This window comes from Protopterus annectens, chromosome 10.part0, assembly GCF_019279795.1.
Source record: "Protopterus annectens isolate FY-2018-M chromosome 10.part0, PAN1.0, whole genome shotgun sequence".
Lineage (NCBI taxonomy): Eukaryota > Metazoa > Chordata > Ceratodontiformes > Protopteridae > Protopterus > Protopterus annectens.
The window spans coordinates 1368070058-1368090754 of NC_056744.1; the positions used below are offsets into that span (position 1 = coordinate 1368070058).

Consider the following 20697-nt stretch of genomic DNA (forward strand, 5'->3'; position numbering starts at 1 on the left):
AACCCTTTTGTGCCTAAGAAACCAGAGAGGGTTTTATAAACTACCTGACATTATTAAATATTTGTACAAAAATCCATCCTCTAATCCAGCAGAGGTTTCAGTAAAATCTGATAAACCTTCTAGTGCCTTCTTCTAATGCTTTGCAAATGACAAAGACAGTAAGGTCATGGCTAGATAAAAAAGAAAGTGGGTACTTTTGCCACCTTATCTTTCTGTGCGGCTAATTACCAGACTGACATGACTGGATATATAGGACATTCCTGATTCAGATACTAAATCTACTCTGCAGAATGTGCAAAACATTTTCCCCCAGTTGCAAGATATCCTATTAAGCAAAAGCATGGCTGGCTCAATCAGTACTGGGTTGTGATACCATGAACCAGTGTCTCATGCCTTCAAGATGAAAGAAAAGCTCACTTCTATAGCCCAACCATTCAGGTTCCAGTTCTATGTCCTACCCCCAACCCTCCACTGTTGCATTTGTGGTCATCCTGACCACTTTAGTGCTAAGTGTGTGATCTAAACTGTAACAACTGCTTGCTACATTATAGCAAGCAGTTTCCAACAGTTTAAAAGTACAAAGAAATCTCTCTTTTTATAACTAAAACTTCAGTGCTTTTGTGCAGGCAGGGTATAAACTGTAACAATTGTTAGGTACATGTGAACCAGCACACAGGATTTAATTTAAAAAAAAAGTTCTTATAAACTACAGCAAATATCTCGCTACAAATGCTGCAGACAGTTCCTGTACTTTATATCCTGACTACACAGAGTGCTACAATGCTCAAATTTTAGTTAAAACCTTAAAAAAGTTAATTTTAAACTGTAGCAAATTGCTAGTTCAGACCACACTCAAATCACAACAGTTTGGCCATGTTTGACCACAGATGCAATAGCTGGTAAAGCATTAGAGGTTTAGATTGGCTGATTGTGTTGCACCTGGGGCAGTTTCCCCTCTAGCCCCACCCTTGCCACTGTACTGCTGGTAAGTGTGGCTATGATGTTGCTGATGCCTCTGTCAGAACAACTGCTACAGGATCTTTCCTTAGGTGTTTTTCCTGAGTTTGTCTCCTGTCTTTGGTCTTTACATTGATACTGATGTTAACATCTAACGTCTGGATGCTTGTTTGGGCAAGGATAGTGTATTTCATCCAGATTTTGCTGAAATCTTTCAAGAATTACAGGAATGTATGAAAATAATACAAGATTTTAAACAGCTTTTTCTTTCCTGCATTCCTAGCTTTCAGAGGAACTACCCTTCCAACTCTATTACCTTTTACCATAAAACTCAAAAAAAAAAAAAAAAAACAACAGAAGAGAATGTCATTTTCTAAGAAAAAAGTAGCAGGAAAAATCTAAATCAAATTTTAAAGAGTCCAAAGTATGTTTTCTGACAAAAGCTCTAACTTGACCATCTTTCCTCCTCCTGCTCTCCTGACCTCCTTTCCTGCACCTTGGTCAGTCCCCCTCTCAATCTTTCAGGAAGACCATATCATTGTCTTCCACTTTGGAGAGAAATAACCCCAAGCACTTGAGTTCTTGATATCATACAGAATGGGTGCAGACTTCACTGGAGTTCCTTCCAGCCACTTCAGGAAATCCTCTCTAACCAGCACTACCAGATCCAATCATTCTTACTTGGCTCATTCCATTAAGGGGTTAGAATCTATCCCTTTTCATCAGAAAAAGGAAACAGGTTTTATTACAGTATGTTCCTGGTTCCAGAAAAAGAAGGAACACAAAAACCTGTTCTTGACTTATCCTCCATCATAAGAGGTTATTTATTTATTTTATTTATTTTACATTTGTTAACCGGGAGAGTCCGACTGGATACATGTCCATTTTCAGCGGAGGCCCGGGGAGAAAAGCTCCAGGTACATAACAGACATATGAACATTGTTAATGCAAAAAAAGGAAGATAATTGAGTTCTAAATACAATATAAAGATACATCACATCTTGGGAAAAAAAAAACAACAGCAGCATATAAAAAAAAACATAGGTCAGTTACAAAGGCGAGGCGCCTTGTTAAAAAGCGGTTAAGGATAGTGAGGTAAGAGAAGGGTAAATGATAGTGGTTAATCAGGTCTGGAACAGGGACATTGCCAGAGAGTATTGAGATGGGGTTTAAGCTTTTTTTTGAATTGTAGGAGTGAGGGCTCTGAGGTGAGCATGGTCGGTAGGGAGTTCCACATTTTACCTACAAAGTTTGAGAATAGAGAATCCCCAGCAGAATTATTGGCTTTGGTAGTTTGAGCTAAGATCTTATTGGAGGAGCGTAAAGATTGCAGGTTAATACAGGGGTGAATGATGTTTTTCAGAGCTGGTGTTTTCTCTGGGTGATACAGTATCTGGTGAGCCGTTTTGAGTTGGTTGAAATGGAGTTGGCTGGAAAACTTTAACCACCCTAGTTGCTTCAAGTTAGTGCAGTGGTGCGTTCTAAAGGTGGAATTTGTGGCAAATCTAGCTATGTGATTGTAACAAGAAGCAAGTTTGTTAAGGGTTGTCTTGTTTAGGTTTGTAAAAAGGGGAGGCATAGAAAAGAGTTGATAGTAGGTGTGTGCTGGCAATTGTAATTTTAGCGTGAGGAGTGAGAAAGTGTTTTACTTTATAGAGAGCCAAGCTTTTTATTGACGGTTTTGATGGTAAGATTGAAATGGGTGTCAAATTTAAGGGAGTTATCAATGGTAACACCTAATAGCTTTGTGAGCTTCTGGTGATATAGTGATTCCATTGGAGGATGTAATAGAGAAGGGGGGAGAGTCTTGTTAGTGGGTGAGAAAGTAAGTAGTTTTGTTTTGTTGGGGTTGAGAACTAGTTGTCGACTTGAGAACCATTTTTCTATTAGGTTGAAGGTGTCTTGGGTTGAAGCAGTGAGGTCTGCCAGGTTGGAGGCAGTGCTGATGATAGTCGAATCATCTGCATATTGAATGCATGTGGCATGGGGGTGATTGTGGGCAGGTCATTAACAAAGATGGTGAAGAGAAGAGGGCCAAGAATAGATCCTTGGGGAACTCCAAGTGTAACAGGTAGGCATGTAGATAATTTGTCCTGCCATAGAACAGCCTGTTGCCTATTGGACAGGTAGGATTGGAACCATTTCAGCGTGGAATTGCTGAGTGATAGTTTTTTTAATGTATGGAGGAGTTGAATGTGGTTCACCATATCAAAGGCCTTGGAGAGGTCTAAGAAAAGAGCAGATGATAGTTTATTATTGTTTCTGAAGTTATTGATGGTATTAGAAAAGGATAGTAGGGCTGATGTGGTACTGTGATTTGGCCTGAAGCCATGTTGGGAGTTGGCTAGAATTTTATTTTTGGAGAGGTGTCCCATCAGTTGTTTGTGGACACACTTTTCCATAATTTTGGCCAGGGGTGAGAGTATAGCTATAGGTCTGTAGTTGGTTAGCTCTAGTGAGCTACCACCTTTATGGAGAGGAATAATGTGGGACATTTTCCATATGGAGGGGATGAAGGCTTCTGACAAGGTACGGTTTATGATTATGGAGACGGGATAGGAAATGGCCTCAGCTGCTTTTTGCAGAAACTCAGCTGGGAGAAGGTCAGCTGCTAGCCTAGTGGGTTTTAGTTTTTTAAGACGAGATGTTATAAAGGATATGGGTACTGGATCGAAGGTAAATAGATGATCTGATGTAGTTGTAGTATTCTGCTGGCATGGGTAGTGGAGTGGGCTGGTTGTTTGTTTGAATTGTGTGGCCAGGGATTGTATAGTTTCTGTGAAGAAACTATTGAATGCGTTAGCAATGTTTACAGGGCACTGTTGTTTGCAAGTTGTTGGAGTGGGGGTGGTTGCCTGGCCTGGGTGCAGGAGCTTGTTTAAGCCTGCCCAGATTTTTTGTGGATTATTAAGGTGTTTGTGTTGGAGGTGGAGGAAGAAGTTTTTTTATCATTTAGCCTAGGTTACTAGGCTAACAGCCCTAGAGCCTTTTTAAGCCTAGCCATTCACTTCCCAATTTTCCCAATGGACTAGAATGGCTTTGGTATGTCGCTGTGCCATAGGGTGTCTACTAGGTGCATCTGTCTATAAGGGCCACTGGCAATAAGCCAGGGGTGAATTTGGAATTTTCCATCCATTAGTCCAGACTGTATTTGAATAGGCTAAGGTTAGAGCTCTGTTTCACATGAATAGGGACTCTGTTCCAGAGAAAGGGTAATCTCTGAGACATATACCCATCTCTCCCACATATTTTTGTCCATTTACACCACCAAGGCATTTCACAAAGTTGCTAGCTCCTATAGTTGCATTCTGCAGACCCCAAGGTTGACACATTTATCCTTACTTGAATGATTTTTTGAGCCAGGCCTTTTCAGTCCAAACCCTTTACAGGATTTCCAGTTTGTGATCAAGTATTTGCTTCATCTAGGCTTCACTCTGAATTTAAGTAAATATACCCATCAGCCTTACCAAAATATTAGTTCTTTTAGGGGTCTCCTGGATACTTCCAGCATGATATTTCTGATAACCTTCTTTCTTTCCCTCTGAAATCTAGAAATTACCTCAGCAGGAGATATTTTGAGAATTCTGGGGTACATTGCATCTAAAATCCAAATATTCCTTTTGCAAGACTCCATAGGTGGACGATTGAGTAGTATCTCACATTAATTTGGGTGCATCACTGCCAGCCTCAGTCCTTCCCAATTCTTCTCTTGCCTTTTGTTTAGAAAGCACTTCGATGGTAGATCGGCAGATAACAGTCATTCCAGGTATTCCTTTTGTAGTACGCTCTCCCCTTCAGCTGGTCTCTAAAGAGGCTTCAGACCCGACTTGGAGAATTTTTTTCAACGGGCATGAAAGTCCAGGGAGTTTGGTCCAAGCAAGACAGGTGCAATCACATAAACATCAGTGAGAGGAAAACCATGAATTTTGCCCTAGAAGCTCTTTATGTTCTCCGGTCTCCTGAAAATATGTATACAGACATGGAAAGTTATTATAGTAGATGTGTGAGGTGAGAACATAAAGTCAATGTTTAACAAGTACAGTATAAAATAAGTAAAGCCATCATCAACAACCTCATTTTTCCTATTTTCTACATTGTATTGGTATTTCACATCAACTGTTACCACTTCTTTTGATTCAATACCCATCTCCTACCTTCTTTTACAGTCACACCTGAATGTTTAAAGTCTTCTCTCACTCAGTCTATCCTTTTCTTTGCTGGACATCCTCATTTCCTCTTGTCTTCTTCATGTCACTCCCATATCTTCTTCATCATATCGTCTCCTTTCCTGTACATATGACTGAACCACAGTCATCTGCTGTATTTGACCTTCTTGTAATTGGTATTGTCATGATGTGATTGTTTCTTCATCTGTTTAAAAATATGCACCCTATCAGCCATTTCAGGCACTTCATCTCCAGTACCTCTAGCTTCCTCAACTGCTTTGATTTCACTGTCCATATATTTGTACCATACAGTAGTACTGGTCATACCACTGTTTTGTACACCTTACATTTCAGCTTCTATGCCATTCTTTTGTAACAAACTACCCTGACTTTCCATGCCAGTTGACTGCAACACTGCTTTTAATAAAACAAGTAAGGTAGCTTTGTTAAAAATGTGGGTATCGTTAATGACAATTTTGCTAGTTTTAGGGGACAACAAGGGTAAAAAAAAGCACAATAAAAGTTAAAGTATATACGATGGAAGACAAACAGGGTGAGCTTGAAACAGTATTGGTATCTTGGATTACAGATTCAACATTATAAACATTGAATACTTCTAATGTTTGACAGTCAGCAGTACTGTAAATATTTAGGAAATACATTAGCAATCTGTACATGGTGATTATTCAAAATATACTTCCAGATGAGGTTAGATAAAATTGACAGTGTGTACTTATTTTGAAAAGTAAGAGTGCATTACATTTTTTTCTAAACAGACAAGGCAAGTCTGCAAGTTCGAAATATAGAATAGGCAGTAAAAAGTATAACTTTTTCTGGATAAAGACTTATCTGGAGAAACTCTATGACAGTATTTATGGCTATATGTATTTCTCTCATGCTTTATTTTCCAAAACAAATTTTGAATGTTTTGTAAAATAGTTATCATCCCATTTTTTGTAGTAAAAAAAGGAACAGTTTTGCAATATGAAACAATGAAATGCTTTGATGTATATTATTGCAAACATTTAGTTGAAGTTGAGATCTTTACAGCTGTTTGATTCCAGGCGTTTGAATCCCATTCAGTTTTGGTCAACTATGCAGGTCACTAGTATTTTAAAATTGCTGTAGATTCAGCATTGATTGTAATTAAAGTATTTCCATCCACACATCCAATTTGTGCTTGAATATAGATAAGGGTGAACTTTCTTATGTGGTTGGGGAGTCTGTTCTAGAGCAGAGGTATCCTCTGCAAGATATACCTTTACCTTCAAGCCATTTTGTTTGTGTTCTTCAAGAAATCAACACATATCTTCTTAAGTCAGATGTGTATTTAAATAACATGTCAAAAATATACATTTTGAGTAACTAGCTGTTCTTGATAATTTCTTTGCAGGTGTTTCCAATATTGCTCACACAAATGTTTCCAGTGTGTTTGTAACTGCTGTGGCCACCACAGGCAACACCACAACTTCTACCACCCATGCATCAACATCACAAGGTGACTAACATGCATTCAGTTACTGCAATCATGCATTATTTCAGTTTGACTAATGAGTATTAGGAACCATGTTCTCCTTGATTTGTACTTGACTACAAGTTGTATTTTAAGCTATTTTGATTATGAAAAATGTCACTTTGGCTTCCATTTCTTACAATTTTAGCTACAGTCTAGATGCACATCAACCAAATGTTATTGCCAAGTATGTATGCAAGTTCCACTAACTACCTGGAAATAATAAAGCCAGGTAGAGAGCCATAACTACGTAAGTTGAGATGATTGTTACTTTTGAGCTTTGAGGCTAAATGACTTAACAAATACTAGTGTCCTCACATTAGTTGCCAGCATTAAGTTATTGATTGATTGAGGCATTTATTGATAAGTGTTGGGTGACCAGGCAAGCCAGAACCATGTGTGGGCAGTTTTCACATAAGAAGTGAGAACAAATGATCACATATTGCAAATGATATAAACAAGTTACTCAGAGATAAGTGCTCAACAAGCTGTCAAAACATGCATGATTTAAATTCAAGTAAAGGGGAAGGTTGACTCAGAAAAAAATCGAACAAAATTTACATACCAATAAAATTATATGAAAAATTTGCTAAAATGTAAATTGTGTACATTTTTTGTAATGTTTTTGTAATGTTTTGTGACTATGTAAGGTCTTGCTCTGGTCAGTTGCCTTTATACATATGACATTCTGGCAACAACCACTCAATAATTGATGCAATGTATTTAACAAAATAGTCCGCATAAACTGTTATTGTGAATACCATGATATTTCTTTGTTGTTTTTTCAGACCATAATAATTTATAATATACAGGTGATTAAAAGAAGACAAACTCACCACAAGTGATAATAATCTAGTCAGAGTAAATGGAAAGATCATAAATAACAAAATAAAACATAGTGCATGAAAAAAAATAGTGGAAGAGAAAGGGAAGCTAATTCTAATTCAGCAGTACAGAAGGTTACATGGCTTTGTCCAGTAATAGTACAATGTATAAACATATATTAGTAGGTTATGTGTAAAAAAATCAAAGATAATATAAAAAGCAATATGTTAGGTGTGAACAATGATAATTGGTGACAGCACTTCAGGTGATTTTAATATGCTCACTTTTGAACATGTGAAATATAAAAAGTATGAGGGTTGAGGAGTGTCAGACTAAGAAGCAACCATTCACTGCACAAGATTACCATTTACAATGCAGGTAATAACTCATAGTCCACACTTTTAATAGAAGAAAATTAAAACGTAGTATAGCACTTTCATCCCAAAAGACTCATAAGGCACTTCATCAGAAAAAATAAATCATAAAAAATAGCCTCTTATAAATACTAACAAGAGATTATAACCTTTCATAAGTACTAATACATGACTGCAAGTTAATGAGGTAATTGGACAAGTAACTGTCCTTAAAGGGACAGGTTCCTAATATTTGTAAAAAAAAAAAATGTAAAAAATGCTTAATCGTTGTACAGTGTACAATATTCATATGAGTTAATAATATTATTATTAAAACAATGATACCATACTCAAATACATATTGCTAATTGATATTATATAAAATATATTGTATCCCAAACAAACTTATTTTACTAAATCTATGTAAAATCACTAGCTGTAAATAAAAATGATTAAAATTTAAATTAAAATGGAAATGGTCTAATTCAAAAAATTCTAGCAGTTTTGTGTTGTACTAATATATTTACAATGTGGTCACCCTTGAATTCAATACAAGGGCAACAGAAATATCGTTATTCAGTCCAGAAGAGTGGGAAGCATTAAATTTGAACTGCCACAAATGCTCCTTGTATTCAAGTCTGTTTTCCCATTCTCCTCCTCTCTCATCCATTAAAATTGTTTCCAAAATACAAAATGAGATCATTTTAAAATTATGACAATCTAAAGAATACTCCTACAATGTAATCTTTTTGTTTTTGTTTTTCATGTCATAATTATGTTCTGAAATTCTCTCATGTAGGCACCTTTCAGTCTTTCCCACATAATATGCTGAAAAAAATAAACAGATGGCCAAATAAACCACTCCTCTATTATGATAGCTGCCTTGTTTAGGTGTAATAACTAATTTGTTGTTGTTACCAATAATATGTCTATTATCAGTTAAAATATACTTACACTGTCTATGAAAAATGCATGGTTCTCCTCCATTGGTGGTTTCCAACCTCTCTTATGTGACTCTAAAGTATTTTTATTGTTTCTTGCAGTTTTATAGACAAAATAAGGGGTATCCCACATAATTTTAGCTACCATATCACTAGCTTTAAATATACTCATAAGCCAGCTAAGAACCACACTGAAACATTATTTACTATTCATTGCATACTTGACCAGTACAACGTCTTTTTTTAAGATTCACCTATTTTCTTAGAAATACACATATTAATTATTTGGATGTTGACATTTCTAAAGATGTACATAACAGGAGATTGATAAGTAATATCAATAGGAAACCTACATATTATAACAGCCTTCTTCATTATAACAGTAACCATCCAGAACATCAAATTAAAGGGTATAATTAAAGGGCAATATGTACATCTTACTAGGATGGTGATGGGAAGATGATACTTTTTATTCTGAAGTTCATGTATGAGTGGATATGTTTGAATTCCATGGTTATCCCTGCTCTTTGATTAAAAAAAAATAGAAGAGAGATTACTAAGAAAAGACAAGAGAGTCAATATAAATCATTATTAAGACTTTAAGAGGGGGTGAATTTTGACTGGTTCAGAAGTAAGTTGAATGATGAAAAAGATTTTTCTTATTCTTTTGTTGCTACTTATACCACAGATCATGCTCATATTTTTGAGATTCTAAGAAAAAACTGGAATCTTTTTTCCTCTTTTGAAGGATATTTAGATAGCCTAGGATCTGTACCACGTGTAGTTATAGAAAAGGAAAAACATTTAAACAGTACCTAAAATCTAGTTACAATGGGGTCCCTATTAATTATTCAATCTTTTTAAAGTTCAAATGTCATATGGTTGACACCATATGATCGAACTTTAAAAAGTTCGAAGGTTAAAAGCAATGGCTCTGTATGGCACAGAATGGGAAAATTTCCCTTTTCTGCACTGAAGTGCGATCTTGGAGTTGGTATATTTAAGTAGGGGGGTGGAGGGTGCAGGGGGGCTCAGAGCGTTCAGGTAAGTTTTTTTTTTTTTTTTTTTTATTATATTTTTGATGTTTCAAACTTCACTCATATGTTGTCGAACATATGAGGTTCAAAGTTTTGAAACTTTGAATATATAATATAGACCCCTTACAATGATATGGTGCTCTTTACCTATAAAAAAGCAAGAACTTATAGATGTTGCTTTTGTAACCAGTGCAAATATATTTTGGTTAAAAATTAAGTCAAAGTTAGCAATCTGTTGGTTAAAACAATGTTTAATTCTGACTGCAGTTCATTTGGTCTTATTTATTTAGTTTTATACCTACAATGTTTGTGTTTTTATGTGGGTAAAGCATTGAGGAGACAGGGATCATATCTATGAGCATATGCTCAATATCAGGAAGCTGAATATAAATAATTATCTTGCTAAATATATTATGAACTTTCCTGAACATAGTTTGACTTCATGGGAATTGATAAAGTTAGATGAGATCCTAGATAGGGGCCATGGAAAGATTTAATTGAGAACAAGGAATTGAAGTGGCAGATTAGGCTAAATGCCTATACTTTTCCTGGCTTAAATGAAAATGATTCCATTGCCGGCACTTTAAAGCTCCTTTCCTATGAGGTATAATTTTATTTATTAAGAATTATGTACACATGTTTTTATATAGTATTTATTGTCAATCTAGTAATGTATTGTTATTCAGTGCAGGACTCATTACTGTATACTGTTTCTTTAAAATGTTGTGGGTGATTTTAGTGAATTTTGCAGGATGGATAAAGTTTTTATGTGATTGGGTCTTGTTTGTCAAGTGAAATTTTTTGGAGAGTTTTTTTATTTGATTTGATTTAATTCTGTATATTTCTGATGAAGTCTATGTTATAACCCGGGCTGAAGTTTTTAAATTGTTGGTTGTTAATAAATTGATAGTGATGGTTATTGTGGCTGGCTCTGTTTTCTTTGTTCCACACTCGGAGTTTTTTTAAGTAGCTTTAAATATTGCCAAGTTCTTTGTTACAGCATCTTTAACATAATTAACTTCCTGTATTGTATTCTACCAGCAAAGATGTATCAAAGTATTAAGGTACATTTTTTTCTTATGTTTCATTTTCTAATGTACATCCTTTCGTAAGTCTTATTCCAATAATTTGTACAGAACTCATTCGCCTTTATTATTTCTGTATATAAAGAAAAAGTAATAAGAGGAAGAGGGTGGGTGTGCAGCACTGAGAAACAAATGTCGTATGAAATGTGACACACCAAAGACTGATGGACTGTGCTAGTGACCAGTTTTTTTGAAGAGGTGACCTCCCCTAGCCTAACTTCCTGGGCCCTGCCTGAGAACCAGCTGGCTATCCAGATTGTAACATACAGGTTTATGCCTAATACTGTGCATATGTTTACAATGCCTGAGTGGGATGTTGCATCAAATGCATTAGTTAAATCAAAGAAGGCAGTATGCACTATTTTGCACTCATCCATTGCCTTGGTGACCATTTCAAAGAAATCCACCAGGCTGAATAGGCATGATCTTCCCTTGATGAAGCCAAATGGTGTTGGATCCAGTATCTGAAGGTTTCTTACTCTGATATTAATAATAACCATGATAATTTTTCCATGGATTTCCAAAGACATGCATGTGGAGCATTTCTCCCCGGGCCTCCGCTGAAAACAGGCTCTGTGGAACTAGTAGTCGGATTCGGGTCACAAAAAATAAATAAATAAATAAAATAAATGAGACTGATAAGATATATGGGATATTATTGGAGAAGACTGATGCAGTGTTCTTGGCATTAGAGATTGCCTCAAAGACCTGGTCTCCGGTGATCATTGTGAGGTTATATTTGATGGTATTTCCTGGGGGAAAGGCTCAGGAGAGAGAGAGAGAGAGAGAGGGGGCAAGACTGGAGTTGCTTTTGGCAGCCAGTAGATACCTTCAGGCTCTGTGAACATGGTTACATTTACTAACAGTTTTGCACACTGTTGTGCACTGCCTTTGATGTTTTGGACATAATTAAAGAATGCTGTCCTTGGCCTGGGAGGATACATTTATCTCAAAATTAGCTTTGGTATATGTAATTTTCCCTCTTAATTGTTTGTGAGGGAAACGTACTCACAAGCGAAGAGAGTGTGTTGAGTAGATGGAAAGAGTACTTTGAAGGGCTGATGAATGAAGAGAATGAGAGAGAGAGAAGGTTGGATGATGTGGGGATAGTGAATCAGGAAGTGAAACAGATTAGCAAGGAGGAAGTAAAGACAGCTATGAAGAGGATGAAGAATGGAAAGGCTGTTGGTACAGATAACATACCAGTGGAAGCATGGAGGTGCTTAGGAGAAATGGCAGTAGAATTTTTAACCAGATTGTTTAATGAGATTTGTGGAAAGTCAGAAGATGCCTGAGGAGTGGAGAAAAAGTGTTTTGGTACCTATCTTTAAGAATAAGGGTGATGTGCAGAGCTGCAGTAACTACAGAGTGATAAAATTGATCAGTCACAGCTTGAAGTTATGGGAAATAGTAGTGGAAGCTAGGTTAAGAATGGAGGTGATGATTAGTGATCAGCAGTATGGTTTCATGCCAGGAAAGAGCACTACAGATGCAATGTTTGCTCTGAGAGTGTTGTTGAAGAAATACAGAGGTCAGAAGGAGTTGCATTGTGTATTTGTGGACTTTGAGAAAGCATATGACAGGGTGCCTAGAGATAAGTTGTGGTATTGTATGAGGAAGTTGAGTGTGGCAGAGAAGTATGTAAGAGTGGTACAGGATATGTGCGAGGGTAGTGTGACATTGGTGAGGACTGCGGTGGGAGTGACAGATACGTTTAAGGTGGAGGTGGGATTACATCAAGGATCAGCTCTGAGCCCTTTCTTATTTGCAGTGGTGATGGACAGGTTGACAGATGAGATCAGACAGGAGGCCCCGTGGACTATGATGTTTGTAGATGACATTGTGATATGTAGTGAGAGTAGGGACCAGGTTGAGGAGACCCTGGAGAGGTGGAGATATGCTTTAGAGAGGAGAGGAATGAAGGAGAGCAAGGCTAAAACAGAATATATGTTTGTAAATGAGAGGGAGGGTAGCGGAATGGTGAGGATGCAGGGAGTAGAGCTGGTAAAGGTGGATGAGTTTAAGTACTTGGGATCAACAGTTCAGAGTAATGGTGAGTGTGGAAGAGAGGTGAAGAAGAGAGTACAGGCAGGGTGGAATGGGTAGAGCAGAGTGTCAGGAGTGATTTGTGACAGACGGGTACCAGTAAGAGTGAAAGGGAAGGTCTACAAGAGGGTAGTGAGACCAGCTATGTTATATGGGTTGGAGACGGTGGCATTGACAAAAAGGCAAGAATCAGAGCTGGATGTGGCAGAGTTAAAGATGTTAAGATTTGCACTGAGTGTGACTAGGATGGACAGGATTAGGAATCAGTATATTAGAGGGTCAGCTCAGGTTAGACAGTTTGGAGACAAAGCAAAAGAGGCGAGATTGCGTTGGTTTGGACATGTGCTGAGGAGGGATGCTGGGTATATTGGGAAAAGGATGCTAAGGATGGAGCTGCCAAGTAAGAGGAAAAGAGGAAGGCCTAAGATAAGGTTTATGGATGTGGTGAGAGAGGGCATGCATGCAGTTGGTGTGAAAGAGCATGATGCAGAGGACAGGAAGAAATGGAAACAGATGATCCGCTGTGGCAACCCCTAACGGGAACAGCTGAAAGAAGATGATGAATTGTTTGTTTAGCTTGATCAAAGAGCTTTGATCTTGATGGACTTTTCACTTCCTAATTGTATCTATGACAGTTTTCCTTTTGTTATACAATCTGTTTATGTACTTTCCTGGTTCCTCCCTTACTTCCCTTACCATCTCCAAGTTAAATATCCTAGTTAACTTACTATGTTTTGGTGATATTCACCTCAACCCTTGTCCTCACAACAACATTCCCTTACACAATTCCACAGATAGCCCCAACATGTCTCCTACTTCTCCCACTTTATCTACCACCCTCACCCTACTACTTCCTCTAACTCTACTAACCACCATGCTCTCAAAATCCTCACAATAATCTCTCATAATAAACAAAGTATATCAAATAAAGTTGGTCCAGTTCTCTCCATGATCACTCAGTATACCCCAGACATTCTTGCACTCTCTGAAACGTAGCTACAACCTCATATCTCCAACTCAGAGATTCTTCTCCAGGCTATAATATTTTTCATCTCAACTGTCACTCTAAAAAAAGGAGTGGTATAGCCATACACGTTCAGAAAAACTCTCACTCTACCCTATTCTCACCCCCCTTTCACCTTGCTGAGGTCCTTATAGTCAATTGTAAACTCAACAATCACAAAAAAGTTGTTCTTGAGGCAGTTTACATCCTTCCTGGAAACAACATTCCTATCTTAGAACAATTTCTGTCCTGGATCTCTGATAACATCACTTATGAGACCATTATCCTGGGTGATGGTGATGGTGATGTTAACATTGACTGATCTACTTTTAACTCCAACTCTCTCAATACCTGCATTAACCTTTGCAGGTTTTCACAACTTATCTCTACTCCCACTAGATATAATAAACAAACCAACAATGGCACAATTATTGATTGGATGCTAACTTCCAACCCTAACCTCTATCACAATCCATGTACTCTTCCTGATTCTCTCAGTGACTATCTTCCCATCCTTGTACATAGACATTCACCTCGACTTCAAAGACTCCTACAATATAAAGACTGCCACAAACTATCTAATTTCAACCCTACTACCTTCAATAATATACTTTCCTCCTTTAACTGGTCTTTTTTGATTCACCTACCTTTAGATGAGACTGTCTACAAATTTAACAAAATCTTCATCAATATCCTAAACTCTCTGGCCCCCATCAGAAAAATTTGACTAAAATCAAACTTTTCACCATGGCTAACACAGTCCACCTGTAACCTTATGCTACAAAGAGGCAGATCCTGGAGGCTATGGAAAATAACTAATCTCCCAACCCATCTATAAATTATAGATAACTCAGGATTCATACCAAAAAGCACATTGACAGTGACAAAAAACAATGCTATCAGAAACTGCTAAATCATTCCCACTCTAACCTATTTTGAAACAACATTAACAAGATTCTTTATTCTGACAAGCCCTCCACACTTAGTCCCTATCCAAATAGCTCTGACCTTGATACTGCTACTCTTCTAAAAACTCATTCTTCATTGACTCTATTAAACATCTTATTACAAATATGTCTATAAACCTACCTTCTCATGACACCCACTCAACCTCACCTACCTCCACCTTCTTGCTAAAACCCACCTCCAATGTATACATCAGATCTCTCCTCTCTAAACTCAAATCATGTTCCCCTTCTGCAGACAACTTACTCCTACAGTTTCTCAAAATTGCCTCCAATTCCTTCACCAACACTTTGCCCAAGCTAAGGAAAAATTCTATGTCATTCCTCTCCACAAAGGAGGAAACTCTACAGACCCCTCCAACTACTGCCCCATTGCTATCCTATCTCCTCTCTCCAAGATTATGGAAAAATGTGTTCACAAATAAATCCTTGAACACATCATGCAGAATAATCTCCTAACCCCAAAACAACATGGTTTTTGTCCCCATCATAGCACAGCCATCGCTCTCATAACTTTCACTCAGACCATCGCCGAGGCTTGTGATGAAAACAAACTAGTTTTCAGTCCCTTCCTAGATTTATCCAGAGCTTTTGACATGGTATCTCACAATCTGCTTATAGCTAAACTTAAAGAACTTAGCCTCTCCCAATCCACTTTACTCTGGTTCACTAGCTACCTTTCTAATAGGCTCCATCTGTCAGGTGGCTATCAGCCTCCTCCCCCTTCCTTCCTGTCCATACTGGAGTACCACAGGGTTCAATACTAGGGCCCCTTCTCGTTAACATTTTTACAAATAATCTTCACTCTGCCTTCCCCCACTCCTCTCTTATACAGTATGATGATGATTCTACGACCATATCTTGTTAATCTCCCCCACCTATTATCCCTTACCCAAGACTCACTTCTATCTGTTGAAAAATGGCTAAGTAGAAACAAACTCCTACTTTATTCAAAGAAAAAATAAAACTACTTCTCATTCTCCCAAAATCCCTACAGCATTATAAATCCTCCTTCTCAGTCTCTTTGCTCAACAACATTACCATCTCAGCAGAAACTCATACCAAACTCCTGGGTGTGGTTATTGATGATCAACTTAAGTTTGACATCCACATCCTACAATCCATCAAAAAACACACCAAAAACTAGGCCTACCATATAGGAATAAAAAATACCTCACAAGTAACTCAAAACAAACTCTGGCACAAGCGTTTCTAATATCAACTCTGTTCTACGCCACACCTATTCTCAACAGCTTACAAATCAACCTCATGCCTAAACTTGAATCTACCTACAATAAAATAGATATATTTGCTGCAAATCTCCCACCACTGCAATGCCCTACATCTTCACTGGTTAGAAGCATGTAACCAACTACTATTCCCACAACTCCAGCTCACTCACTCTATTCTTATAAATCCCTCACATTGCCCGCTCTCTCTACTTTAATCTCTCCCTACAATCCCAAAGGTTGTCTGTGCAGTGTAGATCTACATCTTTTGCAAGTCTATAAGCCCAATAAACAAACTGGGAAACTTCTTTATAGACATTCTGTTGCTAATATCTGGAATCTTCCCCTAGATCTAAGAGCAACCTCTAGTACCACTAGTACCTTCTGTTTAAAAAAAAAAATGTAAAAAAAATTATACAGCCAGAACATGGTCTTGTCCTTGTCTCACTCCACCCTGACCTACCTCTACCGGTTCTTCTCCTCATCCTCCATCTCTGTTAGTACTATATCAGCGATCTCCTATACCCCTGTATCATATATCTAGCTTCCTGCAGACAGTTTCTACCTAAATATGAAACAAGTACCACTTATATCACTTTAATTATGCCTACATGACAATGTAACTGTAACTGATTGATTCACTACCTGGAAATTGCATCTGTACCCTCTGTACATATGGAACTAAATGAGACTATGTATTGTTTTACTGCAGAATTTCTTTATTGTAACCAATAGTAGGCACCCTACTGTTGGAGTTTTCATGGTTATGTATTTTTCTTTGTAAGTACTTCTTAGTTTTATGTTTTCTTTTTGTATTGGAGCTTTTCTCCTCGGGCCACTGCTAAAAAGAGCTTCTAGTCCAGTCAGAATAACTCGGTTAACAGATGTCAAATAAAATAAAATAAAATAAATGTTTGGATTCCACCAGGATGGATTGGTTTTAGATTTTCTTCTGGGCTTATTTCTTGTAGGCATAGTTGTTTATGTGCAATTATTAACATGATTGTGGAGGGTTTCTGTGAACAATTCTGTACAGGCTGGTGTGTTCTCAAGGTTTGGAGGGGCTGGAAATTTTTTCAGTTTATCACTTAATAATAGGAAATTATCCTTAGATTAATTCTTGACTTTTATAGGATTTGCTAGTGATACAGAATTCATTTTTATATTGAAAAAGACATAGGGCACTACATGGGGGTTGCTGCATTCTACCATAGTTGTGAGTGCCAAGTTCACTATTTTTGTATGGACTATCTGGTTTAGGGGTTTTGTTTACAAAACTCAGGAATCTCTGCTAGCAAGCTTGTGGTCATGCAGCTTTCCCAGTTTGTAGATGGATAGTTTATGTTGCCCCTAAATATGGTATTGGTTTGAACGGCGACTGTCTCCAGTAGATCTAAGTATGAGCTGTGGGATTCATGAGACATATAGGGTGACCTATTACTTGCTAGGAGAAACTTAAGCACATCATCCTGGTTGACGAACCTTGAGGTATGTTTGCTATTGATGTAGATGAATACACCTCCAACGTTTGCCCCTGCCTGTGCAGTAGCTGAACTTAAAAACTGGAAGGCACTGTAGCCTTGCACTGCCAGGATACTTTATGTGGCTTTAACCCATGTCTTAGTTATTGCACAGATGTTTGCATTCTCCATGACAAGGAGACCTTGTAGAGAGTATTAGATTCCCTTGGGTTGACTTTCCTATGTTAGAGGGTTTGTCAGTATGGCATAGTCTAAAAAAGGACTATGGGGAGGACAATGTTTTAGTCAATATTCAAAAGTCTAGAGGGAGAGGCAGGTGCAGATCATCTTTGGCAAAGCAATATGGTCTGTTGACTATATAGTCCCATGCTGACAAATAATGTCCCCCTTAGAATGACAGCAGAAGTTAAGACAATTATTACAGTCAATCATCTTCTGCTTATCTTGCGATATCATTCTTGTTGAATGTGCAATGCTGCTCAGTGCTAGGCTCATACCAGCCTTGGACACATGGTCCAAAACCTCCATAATGTCTCTCTTCATATAGTCTAGGGAGGTAAGTCTCAAGTCATTTACACACACATGGACTATGAATGAACCATACTGGTACACATGGTCCAGTGACTTGAGTGTATGTCTTGCTTGACAGATTCTGGGTCCTGACAGGCAACTGCCTATGATTTTAGCCTTGTTGTTGTTCAGTCTGGTGACTGGGGCATCACTACATCTCACAATGGAGTCTCCTATGACTGCAGTATTGGTAGTGTACTGGCTTTCATTATCTGCTTTGTAGCTAAGGATCTACAGGATGCGGCTGTATGTCTATTGTTGGGTATTGTTATGGTGGAGTGCTTTTGGGTTTGAGGAGCATAATTGCTGTAGGTGGAGTGCAACCTACAAGTGTATCTCACACTCTTGTATCACCTTAAGAGTCTGCGGTACAGTAGATTGTTCCATATTATAAGGACAACCAAGTTGAAATCCTTCTCTTCGACAGGTTTTTGGAGACAGTGATTTCTATGAGTGCTGCTTTTCTGTTTCTTTTAGCTGTGCAGTATTTTAGGTGAGGGGTTTCAGATGATAGTAGCTTTGATGCTGTGACAACCTTTAAGTTATTTAAATTGTGGAAAGGGCATTCTAAGGTCTATCAACATTCAGCTGAATTGTGTTGCCACTTTACTATAATACATGCTGTTTGGTGAACAGTATGCAATTGCAGAAACTTTATGGCTGGCTTTGTACAGCTCAAGAGACTGTGTGATAAATAACAGACTTCGTGTGATGTCAAGTAAGTGGTGTTAGTCATGCCTGTAGTGCAAAACAGCAATGCACCATGCAAAGAACTTTGAAAATTTCACTATCTGAAACAGCATGTGCTACACATTCAATGTGTGAGCTAAGAAACAAAATACTTAAACCACTAATTTCAAAAGAGTATATTGGGCATAAACAATTAATGACGGGCACATTGAAAAAGTACAATTCATTTAATCTGTTTCAATGAACTGCATTACTGCTATCAAATTAACTCTCAGAATCCACATGTTGCAAATTTAGTGGTGGGTCATATTTAATTGGGAAATGCAGGTGATTCCTTTTTCATGTATAGTTGAGGCTGTCCCACCCCAGTTTACAAGTTTTTCTGCAATATTTCAAAGAAACATATTATTAAATCATTTTTGAACAAACTGATATGGCCTACTGTAGAAGACTTAGCTGTCTATACATTCATCAGAGAAGCTACATTGGGAGGTTGCACTATATCCACGAAAGGAAAGTTTTTGTCCTGTTAACATTAAGATGGAGCTATCTTACTGAGCTGTACCTCAAGCTGATTTTACTCATTTATGTAAAGTTGTTTAAGAATTTACTGGATTTTGTGACTGTATAGTGCATAAGGCTATCAGTTTGTCTAGTAAAGTAAATCATGTGGTAGTCAGTCAAACTCTGTAATTACATCTGAGTGACGCCTCCAGGTGCATCTGCAGTTAACTCCTACTGATGTCACTAGGCGTCAAATATAGGTTGTTCATATCTGCATCAATAATTCCAAAACCATGCAATGTACAATGTTTCACCTTACAGCTTACACAATGGCAAACTCAACTGCATTAACATTTGACCTCTGTCTGGTGCAGGTAAATAGACTTTAACTGTTGTTTTTATGATATTAATTTATACAGATATAATTTTCAAATTTTTCTAAATATTTCAACAACCAAGTAAGGCAGACAGAACTCCTTAGCCTCTCATATGAAAGCTCTACACTAGATGAATAAAATGCTGCTGACAGTATGCGAGTAACTTTAGTGGTTGCGGAGATATTGTAAGTTGTTTACAATATTACTAATGTACTAGTTATTGTGTTTACTGTGACTTATAAAATTCAGTTTAAGACCTAGAGCCTAAAGGATACCACCACTATAAAAATAGTTTGTGCTGAAGAGTTTGCCATTTATACTTTTTTCATAACCCCTATGGTTCCAGAGATACAAACATTTGTTTGAAATGCGAGGACATAATTTGATTCTGTCAAAAGGCCCAGGCTCTGCCCATTGGAAGTTAACTTCCTGAGCTCCATTGGCGTGAATGAGTTAATCAAATTCCATGTCTACACTGTGGCTACTACAAGTACATGCTGCTCTGTTTAAAAAACTGTTATGACAAATCATGGCATATACCCAGTCACTTACAAGAAATAAATTGTTATAGCAATATATATTTGATTGATGGTGAATGACTTGCCTGGAGAATACCTCAAACAGTATTCTGTTAGCAAATGAACCATATGTTTTATTGGGTCTTATACATAAACCTGACTCACATAACACCGGTATGCAACAGAGTACCTCACTGAATTCTGAAATCAGCAAATCCTGTAATGGCTATCTCCTCTAAACCTTTAAAGGTTTCATATACTAACTTTGAGGTCACATAGTCTTGGGTAAGAAGAATGCTGAGTATGTTTTTTTTTTTCTCTATGGCTACACAACCTGAGTTATAAAAATAATTAAATGTAGTCTCAGAGGTACACTGTGCAAGCAATGTTAGGTGCCTGAACCCCTTCATAGATACTGGACTGGATTTAGAAAGGCT

General features: G+C 37.6%; 1 protein-coding gene across 1 annotated transcript in view; it reads left to right on the forward strand.

Annotated features, from left to right (window-relative positions):
• LOC122814279 (receptor-type tyrosine-protein phosphatase C-like) overlaps nt 1–20697 on the forward strand; it is a 2027173-nt gene that overhangs the window by 448292 nt on the left and 1558184 nt on the right. The window contains exon 11 of the mRNA XM_044086870.1: nt 6517–6621. Coding sequence (XP_043942805.1) covers nt 6517–6621 — 105 coding nt within the window. The remainder of the gene's footprint in view (nt 1–6516; nt 6622–20697) is intronic.